The following is a 24,093-nucleotide window of genomic DNA, read 5'->3' as shown; positions in this document are numbered from 1 at the left end:
CCCCCCAAAAAATATTTCCACTTTATTTCAGCCCTGCCACAAAAGGACCAGCTGACATGTCAGTGATTTCTCTCATTAACACAGGTGTGAGTGTTGACGAGGACAAGGCTGGAGATCACTTTGTCATGCTGACTGAGTTCAAATAACAGACTGGAAGCTTCAAAAGAAGGGTGGTGCTTGGAATCATTGTTCTTCCTATGTCAACCATGGTTAACCGGCAAGGAAACACGTGCCATCGTCATTGCTTTGCACAAAAAGGGCTTCACAGGCAAGGATATTGCTGCCAGTAAGATTGCACATAAATCAACCATTTATCGGATCATCAAGAACTTCAAGGTAAGCGGTTCAATTGTTGTGAAGAAGGCTTCAGGGCGCCCAAGAAAGTCCAGCAAGCGCCAGGACCAGGGCACCACCAGTACAGAGCTTGCTCGGGAATGGCAGCAGGCAGGTGTGAGTGCATCTGCATGCACAGTGAGGCGAAGACTTTTGGAGGATGGCCTGGTGTCAAGAAGGGCAGCAAAGAAGCCACTTCTCTCCAGGAAAAACGTCAGGGACAGACTGATGTTTCTAGGGAGATTTTCCTAGCCACCGTGCTTCTACACCTGCATTGCTTGCTGTTTGGGGTTTTAGGCTGGGTTTCTGTAGAGCACTTCGAGATATTAGCTGATGTACGAAGGGCTATATAAAATAAACTTGATTGATTGATATTCTGCAAAAGGTACAGGGATTGGACTGCTGAGGACTGAGGTAAAGTCATTTTCTCTGATGAATCCCCTTTCCGATTGTTTGGGGCATCTGGGGAAAAAAGCTTGTCCGGAGAAGACAAGGTGAGCGCTACCATCAGTCCTGTGTCATGTCAACAGTAAAGCATCCTGAGACCATTCATGTGTGGGGTTGCTTCTCAGTCAAGGGAGTGGGCTCACTCACAATTTTGCCTAAGAACACAGCCATGAATAAGGAATGGTACCAACATCCTCCGGGAGCAACTTCTCCCAACCATCCAGGAACAGTTTGGTGATGAAGAATGCATTTTCCAGCATGATGGAGCACCTTGCCATAAGGCAAAAGTGATAACTAAGTGGCTCGGGGAACAAAACATTGATATTTTGGGTACATGGCAAGGAAACTCCCCAGACCTTAATCCCATTGAGAACTTGTGGTCAATCCTCAAGAGGCGGGTGAACAAACAAAACCCCACAAATTCTGACAAACTTCAAGCATTAATTATGCAAGAATGGGCTGCCATCAGTCAGGATGTGGCCCAGAAGTTAATTGACAGCATGCCAGGGTGGATTGCAGAGGCCTTGAAAAAGAAGGGTCAACACTACAAATATTGACTCTTTGCATCAACTTCATGTAATTGTCAATAAAAGCCGTTGACACTTATGAAATGCTTTTAATTATACTTCAGTATTCCATAGTAACATCTGACAAAAATATCTAAAGACACTAAAGCAGCAAACTGTGGAAATTAATATTTGTGTCACTTTGAAAACATTTGGCCACGACTGTATACTAACAGTTGAGGAGCAGTGTAGTGCCATGGCATGGATACTGTTAAAATGTCCCCTGGTGAATGTAGTCAAAGTAGGCTTGGTCCAGCCTGTGAATTTTACAAATTGTTGCAGGTTGGTGCAAGGGACGCTTAGTTGTGGACCAATGAAGGGTCCTCAGAAGTCTGATTTCACCTCCCACCCATTCCAAACCGACCCTACTGTAACACTTGATGTAGATCAGAATGATTTGGATGGGTGAAAGAGATACGGAGTAGCTCCATCCATGTCATCTTTAGGCCAGTGGAGCTTTCACCGACCTTATAACTTCAGGATTCGGATTGGACAGTAGTGCCCCCGTGGATTGGCAAGAAAGTTCTAGCACAGCCCACTTTTACTGGCTCCGAAGTCGTGCACCTCTACCCCGCTCCCCCCTCCATCAGTTCCTCACCTCACAACTCCCCTCATCCCTCTCTACAGTGCGATCTGCCCCCCTCGGCTGGAGGCTCAGGTTTATCTGGAATCAAGGTGAAAGCCATTCAGGAGCCGCGCGCTGTAAGGTGAAGGAGCGGTCCGTCACGAAGCCGGGGGGAGAGCGAGCGATAAGGACTGGGAGCGGGGTTTGACTTTTTCTGCGTAAATTCTGATTTGAGGGGCGAGCGGGAAGCCATGTCTATATTCTCAGCTCTCGGGCTGCTCTTGCTGTGCCAGCTTTTGGCATCATCTACAGCCCAGGTAAGCGGTGGCTTTGGTGCGCCCGTTATCCATCCCTAATGTTTTCATCCGTCACCTTGTGCCCGGAATTGCTGTTTGTATAGCTTCTTTGTAAACTGCCTGAAGAATTTGTAGGCACTCAACTGGCCTGATGTTCTCATTTAGTTAATAGTTTATGCGTTCTGCTGTGGGTGTACATGTGTCAGTCGAATCCTTCCATGATAATTAGGCTTCCTGCACGGTGGTCATATATAGGCTATTTGTCATCCATTTTGATATGAACCTTTGACCCAGTTTAATACATAGGTTTTATATAGACGGGTTCGACTTTTTTCCTACGTGTTTAGTGCCTTTCTTGTTTTATAATGTTGTATGTAGCCTAGGTGTCGATTTGTTCAAAGATTTCTGAATGGGTTATTGAAACAATGAGGACTGATGTCTTTTCAGTTACCTTTTTTAATTTACTTGCGTGTTTATGGAGTAGGGGTTATGGAGTAGAGGCTAAAGAATGCAGAGCCCATGGATCAGTGGCCTGTTCACAATGACACCTTTGTTCATTCAGCCGTGCTCCTTGGAAGCCCTAGGAATCACCTACGCTTATTAGTCCAGTCTGAAATTATTTTCATTTCATTTTCATTATACTATTACACTTAAATTATTAGTTTGTGACCATAGAAATTATTTGCACTGCCTGTGCGTAATTGGGGTCATTTCTGCGCTCAAGAGCTCGGTTGTATAAAGGCTATTTCATGCACATAGCTTTGTCATCATATATTTGTGATACATTTGAAATGTTTTTCACAAATTCTTGGAACGGAATCATCGAAATGTATTTTTTTTAAAAATATTTTTAGTTGATTGTTTAGGAGATTCGAAGCAATGTAATTAAGCAATAAGGCCCGTCTTTAGCACGACGCAAAGCAGAGTGTCTGGACACGGCCCTTAGCCGTGGTATATTTGCCATAGACCACAAACCTAGAGGTGCCTTATTGCTATTATAAACTGGTTACCAACGTAATTAGGGCAGTAAAAATAAATGTTTTGTCAAACCCATGGTATATGGTCTGATATACCACAGTTGTCAGTCAATCAACATTCAGGGCTCGAACCACCCAGTTTATAATATAATATAACCTGAAGCCTACCAATGTGGACACTTATTTTTCGTTCTGAATAATGATGCACGATCAGTGCACACTATTATTGGAATACTTTCAACAACAAGCATTAAGACTTGGATATATATATATATTTTTAGGTACAAGGTTTATCCTGTATATTTTTTCATTCTTAATGCGCACATTCCTTCCATGCCCATTTGGACATAAAGCAGCTTGATTTTAGACCATTTATGAAGATGTATCACATGATAATACCTATCTGTCTTGCGGATGTCTGTATTGATTTTTGACGTCTTGGTTTTGTGTCGCAGAGACCCGGCCCACGAGGAGCAGTCGGGCCGCCAGGACCCCAGGGACCCGCAGGGAAGGATGGTACTGACGTGAGTTAGCTAGGCAGACACCGAAGCATGAGGGGCTCTCTCATTGGGTTTGAGACCACTGTAAAGTAGGGGAGTGGAGTAGAGCTGCGTTTTGCTATCCAATTACCGAATGAAGTTGTCATCATGGCTGAGGCAATCAAGTAACTTGTTACTTTAGCAAACAAAACAAATGTACTTATGTGGACCTAAATTAAGATTTATGCCAACTTTTTATAGGGAAGGTGTTGTCTTTAATCCTAATAATAATCAAAGTAATTTTTACGTTTCTACAACGTTAAAGGGGAATTATTTTTTAAAAGATGAGTTTATTCAAATTGTAGTCTACTGATTAACAACAACAAAACTGAAATCAAATGGATTGAAAATCCAAGTATGACTGATGTTCTATTTCTAATCCCAGCTGATCGAGTTGTATCCATTTCCCATCATTGGTGACAGTGGTGTTTTAGTATCGGTCTTGCAATCAAATTGTGGTCAAATGCTCGCTAGTCATCCAGTTTATAAGGGATTGACTCCTCCCACTGAGAGTCTTAACCCTGCCTCACAGGTAGTTAGTCATCATTAAACACAGGCCTTTTATTGGCCAGAGGGCACCCGATGACACATCAGAGCCAATCATGATAGAAATGGGAAAAACCAAAGGTCGCACCTTAAACCAGAAATCAAGTTCATACTTGTGCTATGTGTTAGAGGGGAAATCGGATTATGTGCTCAAAAAACCAAACACTAAGGCCTATGGTCTCAAACCGTACAATAACTTGATATGTTAATGGCTCCCAAACAGAGCCTGCAACTTTTCTGATCTCATGACAGAAATTCAAATACATTTGATATTTTATGTCTATCAAACCTTTCGATGTCGGGGATTGAATAGCTGTGTTGCTTGAGTGGAGTAAAGTCAATTCACCACAGTTTGGAAGGCCAGCCAGCCATACAGAAGACCCATTCATTCATACATTCCCCAACCCTACGAGAGCATCTAAAGTTACCTCACACCTCCTTCCTCGCCATCCTTCCCTCCCTTCTCCTACCCCCTGTCCAAACCAACCTGAGGCTTTCATCATGTGACCATTCTGCTCAGTCTTTTAGCAATGTTTATTTTCCCCCATTGCCCACTGGGAGATTTCAGGCAGAGGGTAACTACAACCTCTTGTGTGTTAAAGCACTTCATACACACAGTCTGTATATCACTGGTAGCCATTCGATATATAGCTTTAGATGAGTTTCATTTCAGTTGTGTTGTGATTGACCTTTTATGAAAAAAAAATGGCCAGAAGGACGTCCGTATTTCACAGCTTTCTGCTGAGATGGTATTATTCGTCTTTAAACACACACACACACACACACACTCACCGTAATTTGGGTGGCATTTGTGACTGTGGACTTTTATTAACATATAACTTAATCACTTGTTATTTAAGGACATGATATGTCCAAAATCTGTCCAATTGCCAGACTGAAGTCAAAGGCCTTTGAGATATGTGTCCTTTTGGAATCTTATGTTGTTTCTTTTGATTGACAGGGCAAAGATGGCCCTGCTGGACTTTCAGGGAAAGCTGTGAGTATAACAACAGAACACAATCTTTTACAACAACAGATCAACAATAAGGTTTTGTAGGGTGTTTGATTGTTCTAACACAGACCTGTTCCAATGTTTTAGGGACCCAAGGGGAAAGCAGGCAGAGCAGGAGGACCAGGGAACCCAGGCCTGCCCGGCCTCCCAGGGGTGGACGTAAGTGACCCGTAGAAACTCACACACACACACTGGTCTTGTTATTGATGCGAAAGAGATTGCCTGAATCGCTGTCATAGATAACTCAGCATGCACCTATTAGATATGCAGTAGCTTGAGCTATTGATACCAAACTGTACTCCTTGACACTTACATTTACATTACATTTAAGTCATTTAGCAGACGCTCTTATCCAGAGCGACTTACAAATAGGTGCATTCACCTTATGACATCCAGTGGAACAGCCACTTTACAATAGTGCATCTAAATCTTTTAAGGGGGGGGGGGGGGGGTGTCAGAAGGATTGCTTTATCCTATCCTAGGTATCCTAGGTATACCTATCCTAGGTATTCCACTTGCTTCGACTGCTTCCCAATATTCACTGTATCTCATCGTGTGATTGACTGCCCGGAGTCGACTGAATTGGACTGAACAGCCATTTACCTGCATACAGAACGAGTAACCTGTCCTCTATTCAGTGAACAACTTGCTCATAGCTACCACTTTGTTAGAGAACTTGAATGAATTATCCCATCAAATGTGTCCCCCCGTCTAATCAAACAGTTGAATTGAGTAATTTAGACGTAAGAAATAGCACAATATAATGTCTAGTAATGTTTCAATGATGTTGTGATTCTTCCTCAGGGATTGACAGGTGCTGATGGGCCTGCAGGGAAGGACGGTCCTCCAGGGGAGTTTGTAAGTGAAACGCCTATCGGTCCCCCAAGGTTCCTGCGTGGCTGTTTGTCTCCGGATGTGCCTCATTAACTTTAATGACGTCTTTAACTAAAGACTGCCCCTTTGGCCTCATCAATCAGCCACTAAAACACACAGATGCGTTCACACACATACACGGGTGTGCACGCGCACACACACACACACACAGTATGTACAGAGTGACAAAGGCATTAACGATTTGAGGTGCCTCAGTTAGCTCAACTTGTGAAAACCCACCCAGAGAGCTGGTGTTGTGACCTTAGAATGACCTTAGGCTGAGGGAGGTGCCATCCAGTCCTCTGTGTATCATATCTGTATGACCCTACAGAATAGAGAGAAAGGGGGTTAGTTACATTGAGCTCCTTGAGACCTTGGTGGGCTAAAGCTGGTATCTACACAGGCCTCTGTTTTCTCCCTGTCGGGACGGATTTGTCGAGCTGGCTCTGGCCCTTTGTGGGAATGTTTTTAATGAGGGATAGGGTGACACTGAGTCAGATGTATCTAGCGCTGGCCGCTGCTTCCCTAATCCCGCCTGGAATGCGCACAGCTGCCCACCAATCAGACTATAGGAAGTAGAGGGATCTGCGGCTTGGATGCAGGAGGAAATAAATACAGTCATCCTCTGAGGAAGATGAAGCGCTGAGAATATGAAGGATGGCATGAAAGCAGTACAGCGCAGGAGAACGTAATGGTTTTACCTAGCACCCCCAGAACTGGGTATGAATTGTTGGGAGTCATGCATTAAATGCGAGCTATGAATGGATGTTAAAAGGGTCCTGTGATCACAACTTGAAGGGAGTAAATGGGTCCGCTGTCAAAAATGGAGGCAGCCCTCTGCAATTCAACTAATTAGTCACACTAATCAGGAAGTGAGTGTTTATTTCCTGGCTAACATCCATGCACTAATGGGATGAAGCTTGACAAGCTTGGACGTTCTCTCCCTCCCCCCTGCTCACACTGAGGAAGGAATTTGGGCTGAAGCTGTTTTCAGAGCAAAACACAGTAGCTACATTTTCAGGAAAAAATACCTTTCGCTGTCAAGACATATCGACCACCTCCCCAAAAGAGTCACTAGATAATGAAGTTCACCGATGCTCTTCAACACACATAAGCAGTCTTTACTGCTTAGACTAGAGGAAGATACTGTATGTTCTCACTATTAAAGGTGCTACACATAGAAGTTTTGCATTGTAATTTCAGAAAATGTCCATAATATATCTGGTGCTAACAGTGGAATGATGCGTTTCACGGTATCACTTACCCGCCAGTGTTGTGATTGGCTGTGATATTCGCCTATTGATTTCTCCCGCCGGGGCAGCATCTGTTGTCAAACTGGGAAAGCTGTTCTTACTTTGTGGCTGTGTTATCTAGTGGAAATGTTTCTGTCATTTCCTGGTTGCTAAAATTCTACACTGTTCACTCAATTTCAGTTTATGTGAAAAAACAAGCACTGAATAGTGTAGGTAATCATTTTACCATCTAAATCGCCGTGAATATATATTTTCAATAAGAAAAAATATAGTTTTTTTTACAGTTTTTTGAAGCTGGTGGTAACTTTCACATTTTGGTCCACCAGCTTCAAGTAGCTGTAAAATAATTCAAACAGAGAATACTAGAGATACTGAGAATAACAGTAGAGGGATGAAAAGTGAAAACAAACCACGACACATCCCCATACATCACAGGAGACATGCACGCGTGTGGCTCTGCGTGTGCAAGTGTGATACGTGCTCTTGTGCAGGTGCATGCGGGCGTAAGTGCTGTGTACTGTATATGTGCGTGCATTTATGCGCTTGAGTGCGTGCAACAGTGTCTGTGCATGTGCGTGTGTCTAACTGTGTGTGTGTGTGTGTGTGTGTGTGTGTGTGTGTGTGTGTGTGTGTGTGTGTGTGTGTGTGTGTGTGTGTGTGTGTGTGTTAGTGTGTGTATTTGTGCAGCAGTCTAGTCTACACTCATCCAATATAAAGTCAGTTGGAACAGTGTGGAATGCAGTGTTGGTTGCCATGACACCACTGTGTTAAGTCTCATTGTGAGTCTTTTTCTCCCTCACACCACACAAACAGTCCAAACACAGCTGAGATGGAATGTTGGTGGGGTTGAGTGTGTGTGTGTGTGGGGGGGCAGAGGAGGGGTTAGGGTTGGAGGGCAAAGGAGGGGGGCAAAGGGAAAGAGAGAGGAAACAGGGAGGGAGGGGGGAGTGAAAGAGTGAACAGGAAAAGGGGCACAAAATAAGGAGGGGAGGGGGGGCATCTTTATTATACTCTTGTTCTGGGTCATATCAGGTCACTGCAGCACTTTTCAGCGTAGGAAAAGTGTACGCAGTCTACATTTGTAACATCTTTATAATAATGTAATCATTTCGATTGTTTCCCACCTATTTGGACTAAGGCAGTTGCTCTAGTTTTGGCTCACTGATACATGACTCGATGTTGACACGTCATCCCCTCCCAAAGACCTCGAAACCCAGTTTTGGCACAAGAACATGCAAATAATGTTTTAGGTTTTTAACCTAGTTCTCACCTAGTTTCATTGTATCTGTTGAAGTTGTCTGAGGGGTCGTGTGTCTTTGCCACTACAGGGCGATGCTGGACCTCCCGGGCCAGGTGGACCTCCTGTAAGTACAAGTTCATCTTCCACCTCTGTGACATGCCCAATAAGATTCCGACGTAGCCTTTATCGCCGGCCCATGTTCATAACCTCTATTACACCAGACGGATCACTAGAAATATAGATGTTGTTGATTACACACACTCACCTGTCAACGGCTAAATCCATAACTAGGGCCCAGAGTTTCCTGGTCGGGTCACATGGTCAAGACACATACAAATGTTCCCAGTTATAACATAACACAAACACACACACACACACACACACACACACACACACACACACACACACACACACACACACACACACACACACACACACACACACACACACACACACACACACACACACACACACACACACAAGCACACACAGCTGTCTATCACCGTATACATACGGTGTACTGTCACAAGCCTTCAATTACACCTATACGTTTGAACCATGATAACATCAGCTTGTTATGACACGATGGCTCATAAGTTGTCTTATGTGTATGTATGTATGTATGTCTTAGTATGCCTTTCCCTGTCTTCCGTAGGGCAGAGGGAGACCGGGAGCTCCAGTGAGTACAGATGATCAAAACCAGTTTTCACTTTGCTTTTGTGTGTATGTGTGTGTGTGTGTGTGTGTGTGTGTGTGTGTGTGTGTGTGTGTGTGTGTGTGTGTGTGTGTGTGTGTGTGTGTGTGTGTGTGTGTGTGTGTGTGTGTGTGTGTGTGTGTGTAGATATTTTTGCATGTCTATATATGACTTCTTCTAGTTACGCATGTGTTTGTGTATGTCCGTGCCTGCTGCGTGTGTGTGCTCTCACCCAACCCATTTCTATTGTTTCCAGGGGCCACCAGGAGCCAATGGGCTTGCTGGCGGAAGCGGGCCACAGGGACCAGCAGTGAGTGTTAAGACCAATTAATGAATTCATCCCGATTAAGAAAGATGTACAACAGACAGAAAACAGGGAAATATACACTTACACTTAATCACCTCTTTGACTGCCACTACTGGGTATCTAGTGGACTCCCTGGTAATTCATGACGAAGTAATCAAGTTTGCAAGTTTAATGTTTAAGTACTGAATGACAAGTAAAATCTGCAGTACCAGAAGCAGTATCACTCCAGGACCAACACTAGAGATCCCTGAGACAGAGAAGACAGGCACGTCTCTCCAATCCACTCGGTTTCCCATAGTGGAGTAGGGAAAGGCCCCCGGAGAGAGAACCAGGACTGATTGGAGTGATCGTGATGAGGCATGATTTCAGTTGAGCTTCATATCGGAGACGCTGGTCAGAGGTTCACAGCAATGGAGCGTCAGCTTTGATTTCCTTTATTTTAACATGATGAGAGGATGGGGAAATCTATGTCTATGCAGTGATTTTGGTACAGTTTATATGCAAATGAATCAGGTTGATTGATTGACTGACTCTAGCCTGTGTGTTCATTTGCCTCTCTCCCAGGGCCCTGAGGGTCTTGCAGGATTGGCTGGGCTTCCCGGCCCTGACGGACCCCCAGTAAGTACAGAACATCTACATGATCTGTTGATTCTCCACCTTTAGTGACATTGTTATTGCTGCCATCAGTCAGGGATGGAGATGCGTGGCCACACAGATGTGGGGTGAAGAAATGCTTAAAGAAAGACAGATGGAAGTGTTACACATTCATTTGGGCTCCCGAGTGGCGCAGCGCTCTAAGGCACTGCATCTCAGTGCTAGAGGCATCACTACAGACCCTGGTTCGATTCCAGGCTGTATCACAACCGGACGTGCTTGGGAGTCCCATAGGGCACAATTGGCCCAGCGTCGTCCGGGGTAGGCCGTCATTGTAAATAAGAATTTGTTCTTGTCTAGTTAAATGAAGGTAAAATAAAAAAATATATATATATCAATCTGAACTTCATTCTTCATTCTACCTCTCTAAGGGTCTTCCTGGGGCTCTCCCTGATGGCAGTGGAGATCTGTTGGTAAGTATCAGGACGTCTTTTCAGACCCAACACATTTAAGTACATCAACCCTGTACTGTGCTGCATTGCTATGCACAGCAATGGGACATTATTTTTACTACATGCCTTTGCCCAATGCAGTGTTGTCTTTCCCCTTTATAGTGTCCTGCCATCTGTCCTCCTGGCCCCTCCGGCCCTCCAGGAATGCCTGGATTCAAGGTGGGTATAGTACATTGTTGCTCTACCTTACTCAGTGTGCCTTTTAAAGCTCTGAAATGTGTGCTTTCCAAATGACCGTTTCCCCCAGGAACATGACAGCTAAACGAACTGTTGTGTATCTCCCATTCTCATGATCTACCCTTCTTTGTCTTTCTTTATATCTCTCGCCATCCCTCTCTAAATGTGTTTCCATTGCTTCTTCTGTGTGTCTTTCCTTCCATCCCCTCTCGCTCGCTCGCTCTTCATTTAGGGTCACACAGGACACAAAGGAGATAAGGGAGAGCTCGGGAAAGATGGCGAGAAGGTGAGATCAATAAGAATGAAACTCAGAGAGCAGAAAAGGTTTACTAGTCTGAAGTGTTAATCCAGATGTGAAATACCTATTGTTTAACTGTGTGTCCTGTTGTCTCTCCCAGGGTTATGCTGGCCCATCTGGTCCTCCAGGTATTCCCGGCACTGTGGGCCTGCAGGTGAGGGATGTCACCTAATGTGGCTCGAAACACAGACATTTTTATCTGTTGCCTGTTTTTTTAGATTGTCCATTGCTATGCAGTGTTGATTGTTCTGATTGACTCTTATGGTGGTTGTGATTGATTCTGATTGGTTCTCAACCCTCCTGTGGTGTTGTTTCCCAGGGTCCTCGTGGTTTGAGGGGACTTCAGGGCCCGATGGGGGCAGTAGGAGACAGGGTGAGTACCATGCCTCTGAATGTCTTTGTCACAGACCTCTCTGTCTTTTATCTGGAACTTACAGACCAGCACTTCAATAGGCTGCAGTGGAAACGCTATGCCAGTTTCCCTGATTGTAATGCATCGACTGTCTCTTTCTCATTTTTCATTTTAGGGTTTACCTGGTTTCCGAGGCAAACCTGGTATTACTGGCGTCATCGGCAAGACAGTGAGTCTCTCCTTGTTCGTACTATCTGTTGAGTAGTGTATAACTCGTACCTCACTTCGCCACTGGTGTTTATGTCATTGCGTTAGCTGTCTGCCATTGGTCCCATCAATAAAAAGCTCTGTGTGTGTCATTTGACAATTCCAGGGTGATGTTGGAGAGAAAGGACCAGAGGGTTTTAGAGGGCCAAAGGGCGAGATTGTGAGTAAATAATACACACATGCTGTACATTTTTGTATTGATATTTGCATGTCTGACTGAACATCCTATTTACAGGCAACTCTGATCTCTAATGAAATAGCAGACTAAACTGTCATGTGACGGTACATGGTGTGAGTACAAGAGATTGTAAAGGATCTAATGGTGCGCTACAAACTGTTCCGGTAATGTAACATTGTTCCTTGTCATTTCGCAACAGGGCAAAATTGGTCCAAAGGGAGTTCCCGGGGGATCAGGACCCAAAGGGGACCCTGTAAGTCTTAAAATGCAAATCTCTTCAAATACACATCCATAATCAAATGTAAATCTCTCATGAAAACAGATATTGCAGATCTCGGACCCCCTGACCAACAGAGTGTTTCTCTCCTCCACAGGGCATCCCTGGCAGAGATGGGAAAGATGGCACCCAGGGACTGGATGGCGAGAAGGTAAAGTGGCGCCCGTACCTCCCAAAATGCTCTCTGCTCTGCTGACATTTCCCATGAGCCCCCGGTGGGTGTGGCTGATGTCATAGTGACAGTGTTTCTCTGCATTGCCAGGGCGACGCCGGGCGGAATGGGGTAGCCGGTGAGAAAGGACCCAACGGCCTTCCTGTGAGTATCAAACCCAGTGTTTCTCCCTCCCCGTGCCCGTAGCTGCTGTGTAAAGCATGACATGATCTAGCGTCCCACTGTGTAACGTTGGCCATTATCTGTCCCACTGTATCCTACTAGAAGATGCCCTTAAACCTGCACACTCGGATTCTCTTACACACTCTAATGACCACACAATCACATCTAACTCAGTCTCTCACAGTGTGTTTACTAGGCCCGTCCCATGTAATCATAGTACTACTGTGGAAACTACCCCAGAGTCATGTTTCTATGTCTGTATTTCAGGGTTTACAAGGAAAGGCTGGCGCAAAGGGAGCCACAGGAGGAGTTGTGAGTATGACAACAATGCCTAACCAGGTCATGAAGACAGTGATTTCATAAAGACACGGATATGATGTATACAATGGGGCCATAAAGAGAAGGATATCATCGTTTTTACCACCGCAGAGATCATATTAAATTATGCAGTTCTAATATGTAATTCTATGGTTAAACCCCAAGTCGCTATTCACTATTTCCACACCGTGGGGGGAAAAGTGGGGGAGTTCTCATAGACGGCCAGCAAAAAAAGCCTCCATTTACATGTTGCTTATGAGTGCATTTCACACTAGTTTTTGGTTCTAATTGGATTGTAGGGCTTGTATGGATGTCCTGCTTAATATAATGTTTGTGACGTCGTTGTAAATCAACTGCATTATACAACAACAACAAAAAACACCAATACTTAACCTTCGACCAGTAAAATGGCTCTTTGACTACAGCCTATGGCAATGAGCAATAGCATTTTAGGTAACAATTACAACTATCACAACCAAATGTAATTTTAGCGACTTTAAAAGCAACAATCAAAACAGCATTGCAAGCATATGAGAACTCCAAAAAGTGTTTTTGTTTCAAAGTAAAAATGACATAAATCTTGGCTATTTTCTTAGTGATGTCATAAAGCCATTGATGTCACAATGATATTATGCAATCAAAAGATGGAATCATACAGCTAATATTACAACTGAAATCATAGACCCAGTTGGTAGTAGATATAACGTCACAGCCCTGCCCGCCTGTGGGGAAAACACAGCAGCTTTTCGCCATGTTTGTTTTCTTTTCTGTATAACAAAAAAATCGAAGTTGTCTCTTTTACAATAGGAGTCAAATGGAAAGAATGTTTGTTTCCCCCAATTTGTGGGCGTGGTCGAGGGGGATTCATTCTTATTACGTGAATACAGACTCAAAAGAAACAGCAAGTGGTGTCATAGTCAGTGATGTCATCAATGTGTACTGTGATGTCACACATCCAGTGACGTCACAAATGGTATCATACAATCATATAATAAACCATACAGACAGTGATTACACCAATTATGTCATGTCAATTACAATCAAAGGTTCCCTGCTCAGATGTTGCATGCATCAACCAATGGTTGCGTGCCACTTCATCAACTGTGCCGTCAGGAACCAGATTGCTATAACATATGATGTGGTTAGCTAATACTTAAAATACCTATGCAGGTGTTGTAAGATCTGGCAAGAATGTGCCCATTGGAACCATACAGACAGTAAAGTCACAAATGACATCACACTTTCAGAGGAAATAAACACAGTGGTGTCACAAATGACATCATACAATTAGAGGAACCATTAAGCCAATGGCAGTGAAGTTAAGCCACCACATAACCCTTCTGTTAACCCTTTCCTTCCCAGGGCGACCCAGGAGAGATGGGAGAGGCAGGGCCGTCTGGAGAGCCAGGTATTCCTGTATGTATCTGATGGGCTTCTGGGACAGTAGGGTATTTTGGGGGTGTCTGTGTGTTGTGGGTTGTTTTGTTCCATTGCACTTGTGGTGTATCAGCTCGTCTCACCTGCCTGCACCATCATCTGACTCCTCCCACAGGGCGACATCGGTATCCCAGGAGAGAGGGGTGAGGCGGGACCCAGAGGAGTGGCTGTAAGTAGTCTAGGTCAAAGTTCAATACCGTATCCATGGAAACGTGGCAGCATCCACCTGTTGAGATGGCAGTGGGTAGAGTGGAGCCATGTACCAAGGCGGTAGGTAGTTTACTGGTTAGAGTGTTGGGCCAGTAACAGAAAAGTCACTGGTTTAAATCCTGGAGCCGACAAGGTGAAAAATCAGTCGATGTGACCTTGAACAAGGCACTTAACCTTAATTTGTTGTAAAACAACACATTTCACTGCACCTATCTGGTGTGTGTGACAATAAAAAATGTTTTTATTTGTTTTATTATCAAGTAGAATAGCAGTCAACATAGCAGAAGTGTTTTTCCTGACCGTTAGAAAGTATGGTTAAAACAGAGCGTAAAATTTCTGCCCTGCCATAGCTTCCCCAGTCAACTGTAAGTGTTGTTATTGTGAAATGGAAACTGCCAATGGAAACTGCCTCTGGAAGCAACGTCAGCACAAGAACTGTTCGTCAGGAGCTTCATGAAATGGGTTTCCATGGCCGAGCAGCCGCACACAAGCCTAAGATCACCATGCGCAATGCCAAGCGTCGCCTGGAGTGGTGTAAAGCTCACCGCCATTGGACTCTGGAGCAGTGGAAACGTGGTCTCTGGAGTGATGAATCACGCTTCACTATCTGGCAGGCCGACGGACGAATCTGGGATTGGCGGAGGCCAGGAGATCACTGGCCTCCGCCAAATGTCCAATGGCGGCCTGAATGCATAGTGCCAACTGTAAAGTTTGGTGGAGGAGGAATAATGGTCTGGGGCTGTTTCTCAAGGTTCAGGCTAGGCCCCTTAGTTCCAGTGAAGGGAAATCTTAACGCTACAGCATACAATGACATTCTAGATGATTCTGTGCTTCCAACTTTGTGGCAACAGTTTGGGGAAGGCCCTTTCCTGTTTCAGCATGACCATGCCCCCGTGCATAAGGCGAGGTCCATATAGAAATGGTTTGTTGAGATCGGTCTGGAAGAACTTAACTGGCCTGCACAGAGCCCTGACCTCAACCCCATCGAACACCTTTGAGATGAATTAGAACGCCGACTGCGAGTCAGGCCTAATCGCCCAACATCAGTGCCCGACCTCACTAATTGTCTTGTGGCTGAATGGAAGGAGGTCCCCGCAGCATTGTTCCAACATCTAGTGGAAAGCCTTCCCGGAAGAGCATGATGTAGTGTAGTGTAGTGTAGTGTATCATGTAGTGTATTACCACATTACCTCGTGATGAGTCTGCTGCTCTCTCATTCTCTCCCATTATGCTTACAACAAGTCTGGAATGAAACAAGAGCACAGAGGCGTTATTACAAGGATTTCAACGGCCAACAATACTCAACTCTTTCCCTAAAGTTTGGGTGTGACATTCATTTTCAGGTCTTAAGCTTCTTGCCCATAAAGGATAAGTCATGACTTCCTGGATTACTTGTATTGTTTTCATGTGGACATTAGCAAGAGAAAACAAGATGGTGTTACACATTTTATCCATCATCTTATTGTTCGTTTGAATGTACAGTATGATGATTGAGAGAGGATAAGGACGAAAACTTCCCCTTATTAGTTAAATGATAAAACACAATTCGTTGTGATTAACTAGGAGACTGTTGGATAGCAACATACAATATGAGTGAGAAAGGTACAGAGGAACAAAGATCATAAACCCCCCCCCAAAAAAATGCGAGCATCACAGCATTACTAATAACAGGGGAGGTTAGAATTTTGGGGGGGCGGTTAAGAGATTCTCTGGTTCGAATCCCAGAGCTTTGAGGAGGACACTTAACCCTAATGTATCCTGTAAGTCACTCTGGATAAGAATAAAATGTAAATATAAACGGTAAAACAGATATGTATGAAAATACCCTCAAATTAAAGATGACGTTCTGTACTATCGCCTCATATGAAGAATTTGATCTCAAATCCGAAATGCCAGAGCATAGAGCCAAATGTACATATTTTAGCTTCACTGTCCAAGTAAATACGGAGGGGAGTGTATATTCACACTATATACACACAGTGGCCAGTTTATTAGGAACACCATCCCGTTCACTAAAATGGTTTGCTCCTGCAGACAGTGTGTAACGTGGCCATGGCTTGCTATATAAAGCAGGCAGACAGGCGTCGAGGCATTCAGTTACTGTTCGATTGAACTTTTGAATGGGCAAAACGAGTGCGTGGTATAATCATCGGTGCCAGGCTTTCCGGTTACTGTATTTTAGAAAAGGCCGGCCTCCTAGGCTTTTCACGCACAACAGTGTCCAGGGTCTACTGAGAATGATGCGACAAACAAATAGCAACCAGTCAGCGGCAGCTTGTTGATGAGAGGTCGAAGGAGAATGGCAAGAATAGTGCAAGCTAACAGGCGAGCCACAAACAGGCAGATAACAGTGATGTGCAGAATGGCATCTCGGAACTCATCGGTCCTTGTCACGGATGGACTATTACAGCAGACGACCACACCGGGTTCCACTCCTATCAGCTAAAAACATAAAGAAGAGTCTCCAGTGGGCACGCGATCACCAACACTGGACAGTAGAAAAAGTTGAGAAACATTGCCTGGTCCGACTAATCCCGGTTCCTGTTGCGTCAAGCTGATGGCAGAGTCAGGATTTGGCATAAGCAGCATGAGTCCATGCCCCCATCCTGCCTGGTGTCAATGGTACCGGCTGGTGGCTGGGGTGTAATGGTGTCGGGAATGTTTTCCCTTGATTCTAATTGAGCAACGTTTCCGTGCCCTGACCAATTCAGGCTGTCCTGGAGACAAAGCGGAGTACGACTAGGTACTGGAGGGGTGTACCTAATAAATTGTCTATAGCTATATTCTCCTACAGTTAGGTGGAGGCAGTGGTGACGACAGGAGTGTATAAAAGAGGCATGGATGAAAGAGGGTCAGAGACACAGAGTGGATTTTGTCTTTGGTTCCCCATCAGAACCCTAGAGGGAGGGAATTCAGGATACAGCCAGGATATACAAGTGATTATCATGCTCTACACCAGGGTTTCCCAAACTGGGTCCTGGGCCCCCTCCACGGCTGAACTTTTTGGTTTTTGCCTTAGCACTACACAGCTGATTCAAATAACCAACTCATCGTCAAGCTTTGATTATTTTAATCAACTATGTTGTGCTAGGGCAAAAACCAAAACGTGCACCCAGGCTGGGCCCCGGGACCGAGTTTGGGAAACCTTGCACTACATCAACAATGACTCGTGGGCCTCTTTCTTCAAGCGCAACTGCAATATCCTCCTCTTACCAAGTTATAAACAATCATGTCCTTCTTTATTGGAGTCTCTTAAAAAGGTCAGGTTTGAATAACAGATCATATTGGATGAGGGAAGGCAAACGGTCAAAGGTCCGGATGAGATGTACTTCCTGTGTCTGCAGGCCCTGATGTACTTCTTGTTGTGCTAACATTATGTTGTATATTTCCCAGGGGGGCATCGGACCAGTGGGCAACATCGGGGTTCGGGGCAACAAAGGCTTCCAGGTCAGTGGTATGATGGGATACATCCTTTCTGGACAATCCCTGAATGAAATTCTGTGTCATGTGTTGGAGGTCTTCTGATGGTGTCTATGTCATGTTCAACAGGGAATAAAGGGGGCTCTGGGGGACCCTGGCCTTCCCGGACCAACCGGAATCCGCGGCGGATTTGGTGAGAGGGTGAGTGTGACCCCGAACAGAACGCTTGCTGGCCAAAGGCTGCAGAAGTGACCAACAGTGATGTTCACCCTGGGGATTTGAACATTTCACCATCGGTTTCTAAGCCCACAAATCCCTATTCACCACACAGATGTCCTTGTGGGAATAAACAAGGCCTTTTATTTGTAGCTAAGCTAAAGACAGATTACAGCTATTGACCATCTGACCCAATATTGGACTGCACACAAACACGCACACACATAGCTCCTCCTGCCACACCCATTTAGATCAGAGCAGTGTATGCTCATAACCTGGACAGTGTGGGCTTACTCACTCCAGCCCTAACGGTGTGTACTGTACTGTACCCAGGAGAGAGGTGAGAAAGAAGAGTCCTGTTCAGTAGCCGAGGGCAGAACAAAGCCAGGCTTTATCCAGCTTCCTGCTCTGCCCCCCCCCCCCCCCCTCTCACTCAACGCACACAGTCTGCCATCTATGGAGCCATGGGGTCTGCTACTGGTCTCCACAACCACTAGGTCTCTTTCATTCAACAGTCCCCTCTCTCTCTCTCTCTCTCTCTCTCTCTCTCTCTCTCTCTCTCTCTCATTCTGTTCCTCCTGCAGGGTCCAGTCGGAGCATCAGGCCCTAAAGGAGACGTGGTAAGTACACATGTACTACACTTGTAGCTCCCTACAGTAGGGGGTCAAAGGTCAAATTAAGTTGAGAATTATAATACCATAGAAACCCCGTTCCCACTGTCTTCATTCAGTGTGCTCATGGGGTTACCCTGCTTCTTGCCTAGTTAAATATATATATTTTTAAATAATGGGTTTAGAGAGAATCTTGCCGTTGATAATGGGAACGGTCATAGAGGTGGGAATATGGTTTTATGGGCTCATTATGGAAGATATTGTGGGGTTATATTTTACTTTTGTAGGCACATAACCAAAGATGGATGTGATATTTTCTATGGAAGCTTCCATGCACACCCTATTATTGTTATTCAAATATTCACTCAGGTTTGAAAAGCAAAAGGAAAAATGATAACCACTAACTAAGTGGCATCGAAATAGGCTTATTTTGTTTTCTGTTCAGGGTGTGGCAGGAGCTGATGGTTTGCCCGGGGAGAATGGAGAACCTGTAAGTTATCTTTCATATTTTAAGTTCAGCCAAATGAATATACATCCAATCAACATGAAAACACGTGTGTCATCCAATTTCTTTTGTCTTATTTGTCATTTTCAGGGTCCATTTGGTCCAGTTGGCCAAAAAGGAGAGGTGAGTAATCTCTTTATTTTCATCCAAACTGTGGAGTGAGTCCTTGTCAGTGTTGAATGTATGTTTGACAACCACAATATGTTTAGAGCCTAGATTCAATCAGGTCCAAGCGTTAACCGGTGATAGCAGACACCCCCATTGCTGATGTTTTGGTGGTGTCAGAGATGGAACTGTGTTTGAGCAGTCAAATCGGTGAGCAGCTGCTCTTGCGATCATTGTCACAAAGCCACACCCACCCCACTCCTGTTACAAGTTCAGAATGAGAAAGGGTAAGCTACATAGAAATAATTACACTCAAATGGAAAAATTATTTTTAAAAAGATTGATGATTTCTACTACCCAAATCGAGGTGTAGATTACATCTCATAATCCAGTGTTCGAACTTGTAAAGAAGGCTGTATGGGATTTCTGTTACTGCGACTCCATGCAGTGGGAGCCACTTGTGGATTTGACAGCTCTAGCTAAAGTGGATCTGATTGAATAGAGCCCTAGGTCCAACTCCATTCATTGACACATATTTTACTGGCAGGTTTGTCCCTCTAGATAACGACCACAACAGTTGTGATCACATTCACTAGGCGTACAGTCAAAACCCCTACTTAGTTGGGCTTACTAGACCAGTCTATCATTGACCCCCTTTTCACAATCTCACACATCTTTAGCGGCTCTTTCCCTTATTATGGTCTCTCTCCCCTCTCTATCGTTTCTCTCTGATGTGTTGCCAGAGATTTGGTGTTTGCACTAAGTGCTGGTGCCCAGGCCAGACTGCAACACACTAACTCATTGTACGGGATCCCAGCTCACATTCCAGGATTAGCTGGATTAATTAGCCTGCCGTACGATTGCTTAGCCCACTCTCTGCCATGCTAAGCTGCAGCACAGTTTACCTCACAATTAATGTCATTACAGCCAAGGCACCGATGTGGCTCGCTAACGCTAACCGCTGCTAGCTACAGCAGCTCTCACACTTAGGATTTGTTGTGATCATTCAAGGAATGATCAAATGAGACGTATGTACACTCCCACACTGATGTTCTCAAGGAAGCAGACAACTACAGTGTTTACTTTCCCAACGCTCTTTGATAAGTCAGGTTGTTTCTTATTCTGGGGTCATCTCAAATTAACTACTGAACCAGAAACAGTTGCGCTGTCTGATTCTCTCAGATCATAATGTTGGAGAAGTTCGAAGTTTTTCCACAGAGTGCAATAGACCTCCACTTTCTTCCCTTACAACTGAACACCTCCACTGAATTTAACTCTGTTTGACATTTACACAAGAGTTGTATATTTGATTTCGTTTTTTGTTGTTGCGTTTACAGTCTGGGAAGCGTGGAGAGCTGGGACCCAAGGGCGTGGTGGGACCACAGGGAGAGCTCGGGGCCAGAGGGGTTCCTGGGAAACCAGGCCTCATGGGCTTTCAGGGTGAACAGGGTCTGTCCGGAATCGCTGGCAAGATTGGTGTTCCCGTGAGTAACCTCTTTGAGTGACTAGGGTTAATGTAAACTTGGCAAGTTGGTGTCCCTGCACCAAGAATGCCTCGGATCGACTGAACTGTCACTGACGACACCTGCTGAATTAAATACGTCTTCTCTGCCTCTGTTTTCAGGGTAAACTGGCAAGCGAACAGCACATCAGAGAATTGTGTGGATCTATGATTGATGGTGAGGATTTTGGAGATCAAAAGGGTTGTAGGGTGCAGTGTCCTTGTCTTTCTTTAAATTACCAAAAAGGGATATGAACTCCTTTTTGACAAAAATATGTTTTGCAAATTTCTGTTCCTCTGTCCTGCCTCTCTCAGATCAGATTGCAAAGCTGGCTTCCAACCTCAGAAGACCCCTGTCCCCTGGCCAAGTCGGTCGCCCCGGCGCTGCCGGATCTCCAGGGAAGCCAGGCGAGACCGGGTCTATCGGTCACCCCGGCTCCCGTGGATCTCCTGGCTACAGAGGACTGCCTGGAGACCTCGGAGACCCCGGTCCCAGAGGTAAGTAGCAGGATATGCACAGGGCCATGCCGAGAAACATACAGCTCAAACCGCCTATGTGATCAGCACAGAGCAATGGACTAACAGATAGTAGCTTTGCAGCACAAAACGTATGAAGTGTACAGACAGATGTGCACAGTTCTCATAGTAGTGCCTTTTTTTTTAACATTGTTTTCCGTCTCTTCCACAGGTGATCTTGGTGAACAGGGTGACAAGGGACCCATTGGAAAAGCCATCGAAGGGCCCATTGGAGACCAAGGATACCAAGGTATGACAGTTTATACACCAAGCATTCACAGTGAGTGTGTTTTGGGCTAGAATGATACACGTTAATGGGTAGCGAAGGGGAGTTGTATCAGTAGACTCTTTTTGCCACAAACCCCTTCTTTGTGGGACATCTGAGCCTCTATTTAAGAGTAACGCAGGTTTCCCCTGTGTGTTTGAATTAGTGCGTACTTGTTGGGAGACTTGGCTCATTCCCTGCACTCTTGTTTCTGTGCCCGTAGGTATCCCAGGAGTATTTGGAATCGTCAAAGACGGGCGTGACGGATCCCCAGGAGATCCAGGAGAACCCGGAGAGGCAGGTAGGACAGGAAGGACCGGGCACTCGGGCTCCCCAGGAATCTGCGACACTACCGCATGCCAGGGGGCAAATGTCCATGGGAAAACCTCCAATCCCAAGAACCATTAAACATTACTTCCCTCATCCCGGAACGAGCTACCCCTGGGAGGAGAAAAGATGAGGAAGAGATGGAGGAGAGAGACGAGTCACATAATGTCCTCTTTCAATGTATTTAAAACAAGACGGGAACAGTAACGACAGATTTATTTTTGAGGAAGAGAAGAACGTCCCAAGAGTGTTAAGAGAAGGAAAACAGCGGTTTGGGAAAACAAAGAAACAAACTGAGACTAAAAATCTAGACTCCACCCATCCATGAAGTGGACAAAGCTGAGTAAACATTTGACAAGAGAGCTAGAAGACACCAGCATTGCTCCAAATACCATCAAAAGTGAATAACATTTTTTTTATTTGATTAAACAACTGAAAAACAACTTTACTGTAAAAGTGCTTATGGGCCATTATTTTTCAAAATCATTTATGTGTGTAAAAGTATGTACTTGTGTTCTTTCACTCCCTAAACATCTTGCGTCACATACCCCCCTATGGAAGACAAGTCTCCAAATCACGACAACCGTGATTGTCCTTGCAGTGAATGTGTATGTGTCAAGGTCCTTTCTGCATAGACCGCGAGTGTTACCTCACAAGACAAGCTTACGAAATGTCAAATAGGAAGATATGTGCCAGTGAGCAAAGTGAAGTTTGCCAAGGAGCTTTGCGTGTACCGCAACAGGCGATGAAGAAACCTAAGTGCCCAGATATTTTGTATATTGATGCAACCACAGTATTTTCCAACTCTTGATAGATTCGTTTTCTTTTCAATCAGTTTGTAAAGTGCTTTTGTCAGTTTCCTTTTTTTAAATTCATTTCACTTTTCATGATTACATGTTTGATTTTAAAATCTCCCCTTCCAATATGTTTTGAAAATAAATACAGTTGTGGATGCATCAGAAATTGTAATTGTACAATAACACAATTTGTGCTCTTTATCTTTTTCATTTTGCAATGACCACATCCACTATATACCGGTGCTGTAACTATTAAATATACATGACTTTAAATACTATTTATTATTTGTGGGTGGCTGTTGTAAGATGCTACAGCACCATGTTGTAAGAAATAACAAATAAAGCCACTTTTCAGTGAAATATTACTCTTTTCTACATACAATGCCTTGCAAAAGTATTCATCCCCCTTGGCATTTTTTTCTATTTTGTTGCATTACAACCTGTAATTTAAATGGATTTTTATTTTGATTTCATGTAATGGACATACACAAAATAGTCCAAATTGGTGAAGTGAAAAAAATTCCTTGTTTAAAAATGAACCTAAACAGGAAAGTGGTGTGTGCATTTGTATTCACCCCCTTTGCTATGAAGCCCCTAAATAAGATCTGGTGCAACCAATTATCTTCAGAAGTCACATAATTAGTTACATAAAGTCCACCTGTGTGCAATCTAAGTGTCGCATGATCTGTCACATGATCTCAGTATATCTACACCTGTTCTGAAAGGCCCCAGTCTGTAACACAGCTGAGCAAGGGGCACCATGAAGACCAAGGAGCTCTCCAAACAGGTCAGGGACAAAGTACAGATCAGGGTTGGGTTAGAAAAAAGTATCTGAAACTTTGAACATCCCACGGAGCACCATTAAATCCATTATTAAAACATTTAAAGAATATGACACCACAACAAACCTGCCAAGAGAAGGCTGCCCACCAACACTCCAAGACCAGCCAAGGAGGGCATTAATCAGAGGCAACAGAGAGGGCAAAGATAACCCTGAAGGAGCTGCAAAGCTCCACAGTGGAGATTGGAGTATCTGTCCATAGGACCACTTTAAGCCGTACACTCCACAGAGCTGGGCTTTACGGAAGAGTGGCCAGAAAAAAAGGGATTGCTTAAAGAAAGAAATAAGAAAACGTTTGGTGTTCGCCAAAAGGCATGTGGGAGACTCCCCAAACATATGGAAGAAGGTACTCTAGTCAGATGAGACTAAAATTGAGCTTTTTGGCCA

At 44.5% G+C, this 24,093-nt stretch overlaps 1 protein-coding gene across 1 annotated transcript; it reads left to right on the top strand.

The window, feature by feature from the left end:
• The first annotated feature begins 1,903 nt into the window (after positions 1-1,903).
• LOC129830380 (collagen alpha-3(IX) chain-like) lies at positions 1,904-23,230 on the top strand. Its single transcript, XM_055892922.1, has 32 exons — positions 1,904-2,228; positions 3,640-3,708; positions 5,231-5,266; positions 5,369-5,440; positions 6,086-6,139; positions 8,736-8,771; positions 9,303-9,326; positions 9,598-9,651; positions 10,213-10,266; positions 10,674-10,715; positions 10,857-10,913; positions 11,164-11,217; positions 11,330-11,383; positions 11,549-11,602; positions 11,757-11,810; positions 11,955-12,008; positions 12,226-12,279; positions 12,401-12,454; positions 12,566-12,619; positions 12,905-12,949; positions 14,318-14,371; positions 14,508-14,561; positions 17,996-18,049; positions 18,152-18,223; positions 18,823-18,858; positions 19,295-19,339; positions 19,445-19,477; positions 20,797-20,943; positions 21,084-21,138; positions 21,276-21,458; positions 21,649-21,726; positions 21,965-23,230. Exons 1-32 carry the CDS (start codon positions 2,163-2,165, stop codon positions 22,147-22,149), a joined length of 2,037 nt encoding a protein of 678 aa, XP_055748897.1. The 5' UTR covers positions 1,904-2,162; the 3' UTR covers positions 22,150-23,230.
• The last annotated feature ends 863 nt before the right edge of the window (positions 23,231-24,093 follow it).

Source organism: Salvelinus fontinalis, chromosome 31, assembly GCF_029448725.1.
Source record: "Salvelinus fontinalis isolate EN_2023a chromosome 31, ASM2944872v1, whole genome shotgun sequence".
In the NCBI taxonomy this organism is placed as follows: Eukaryota; Metazoa; Chordata; class Actinopteri; order Salmoniformes; family Salmonidae; genus Salvelinus; species Salvelinus fontinalis.
The sequence above is the reverse complement of the archived record's forward strand: the minus strand, read 5'-3'. Positions and strand labels throughout refer to the sequence as shown.

Excerpts from the sequence above, each read along its gene's own strand:
- LOC129830380 (XM_055892922.1), top strand. The coding sequence starts at position 2,163 with ATGTCTATATTCTCAGCTCTCGGGCTGCTCTTGCTGTGCCAGCTTTTG. Across the intron at positions 10,716-10,856 it reads ATGGCAGTGGAGATCTGTTG|TGTCCTGCCATCTGTCCTCC; the intron begins GTAAGTATCAGG and ends TCCCCTTTATAG. Across the intron at positions 11,384-11,548 it reads CCGGCACTGTGGGCCTGCAG|GGTCCTCGTGGTTTGAGGGG; the intron begins GTGAGGGATGTC and ends GTTGTTTCCCAG.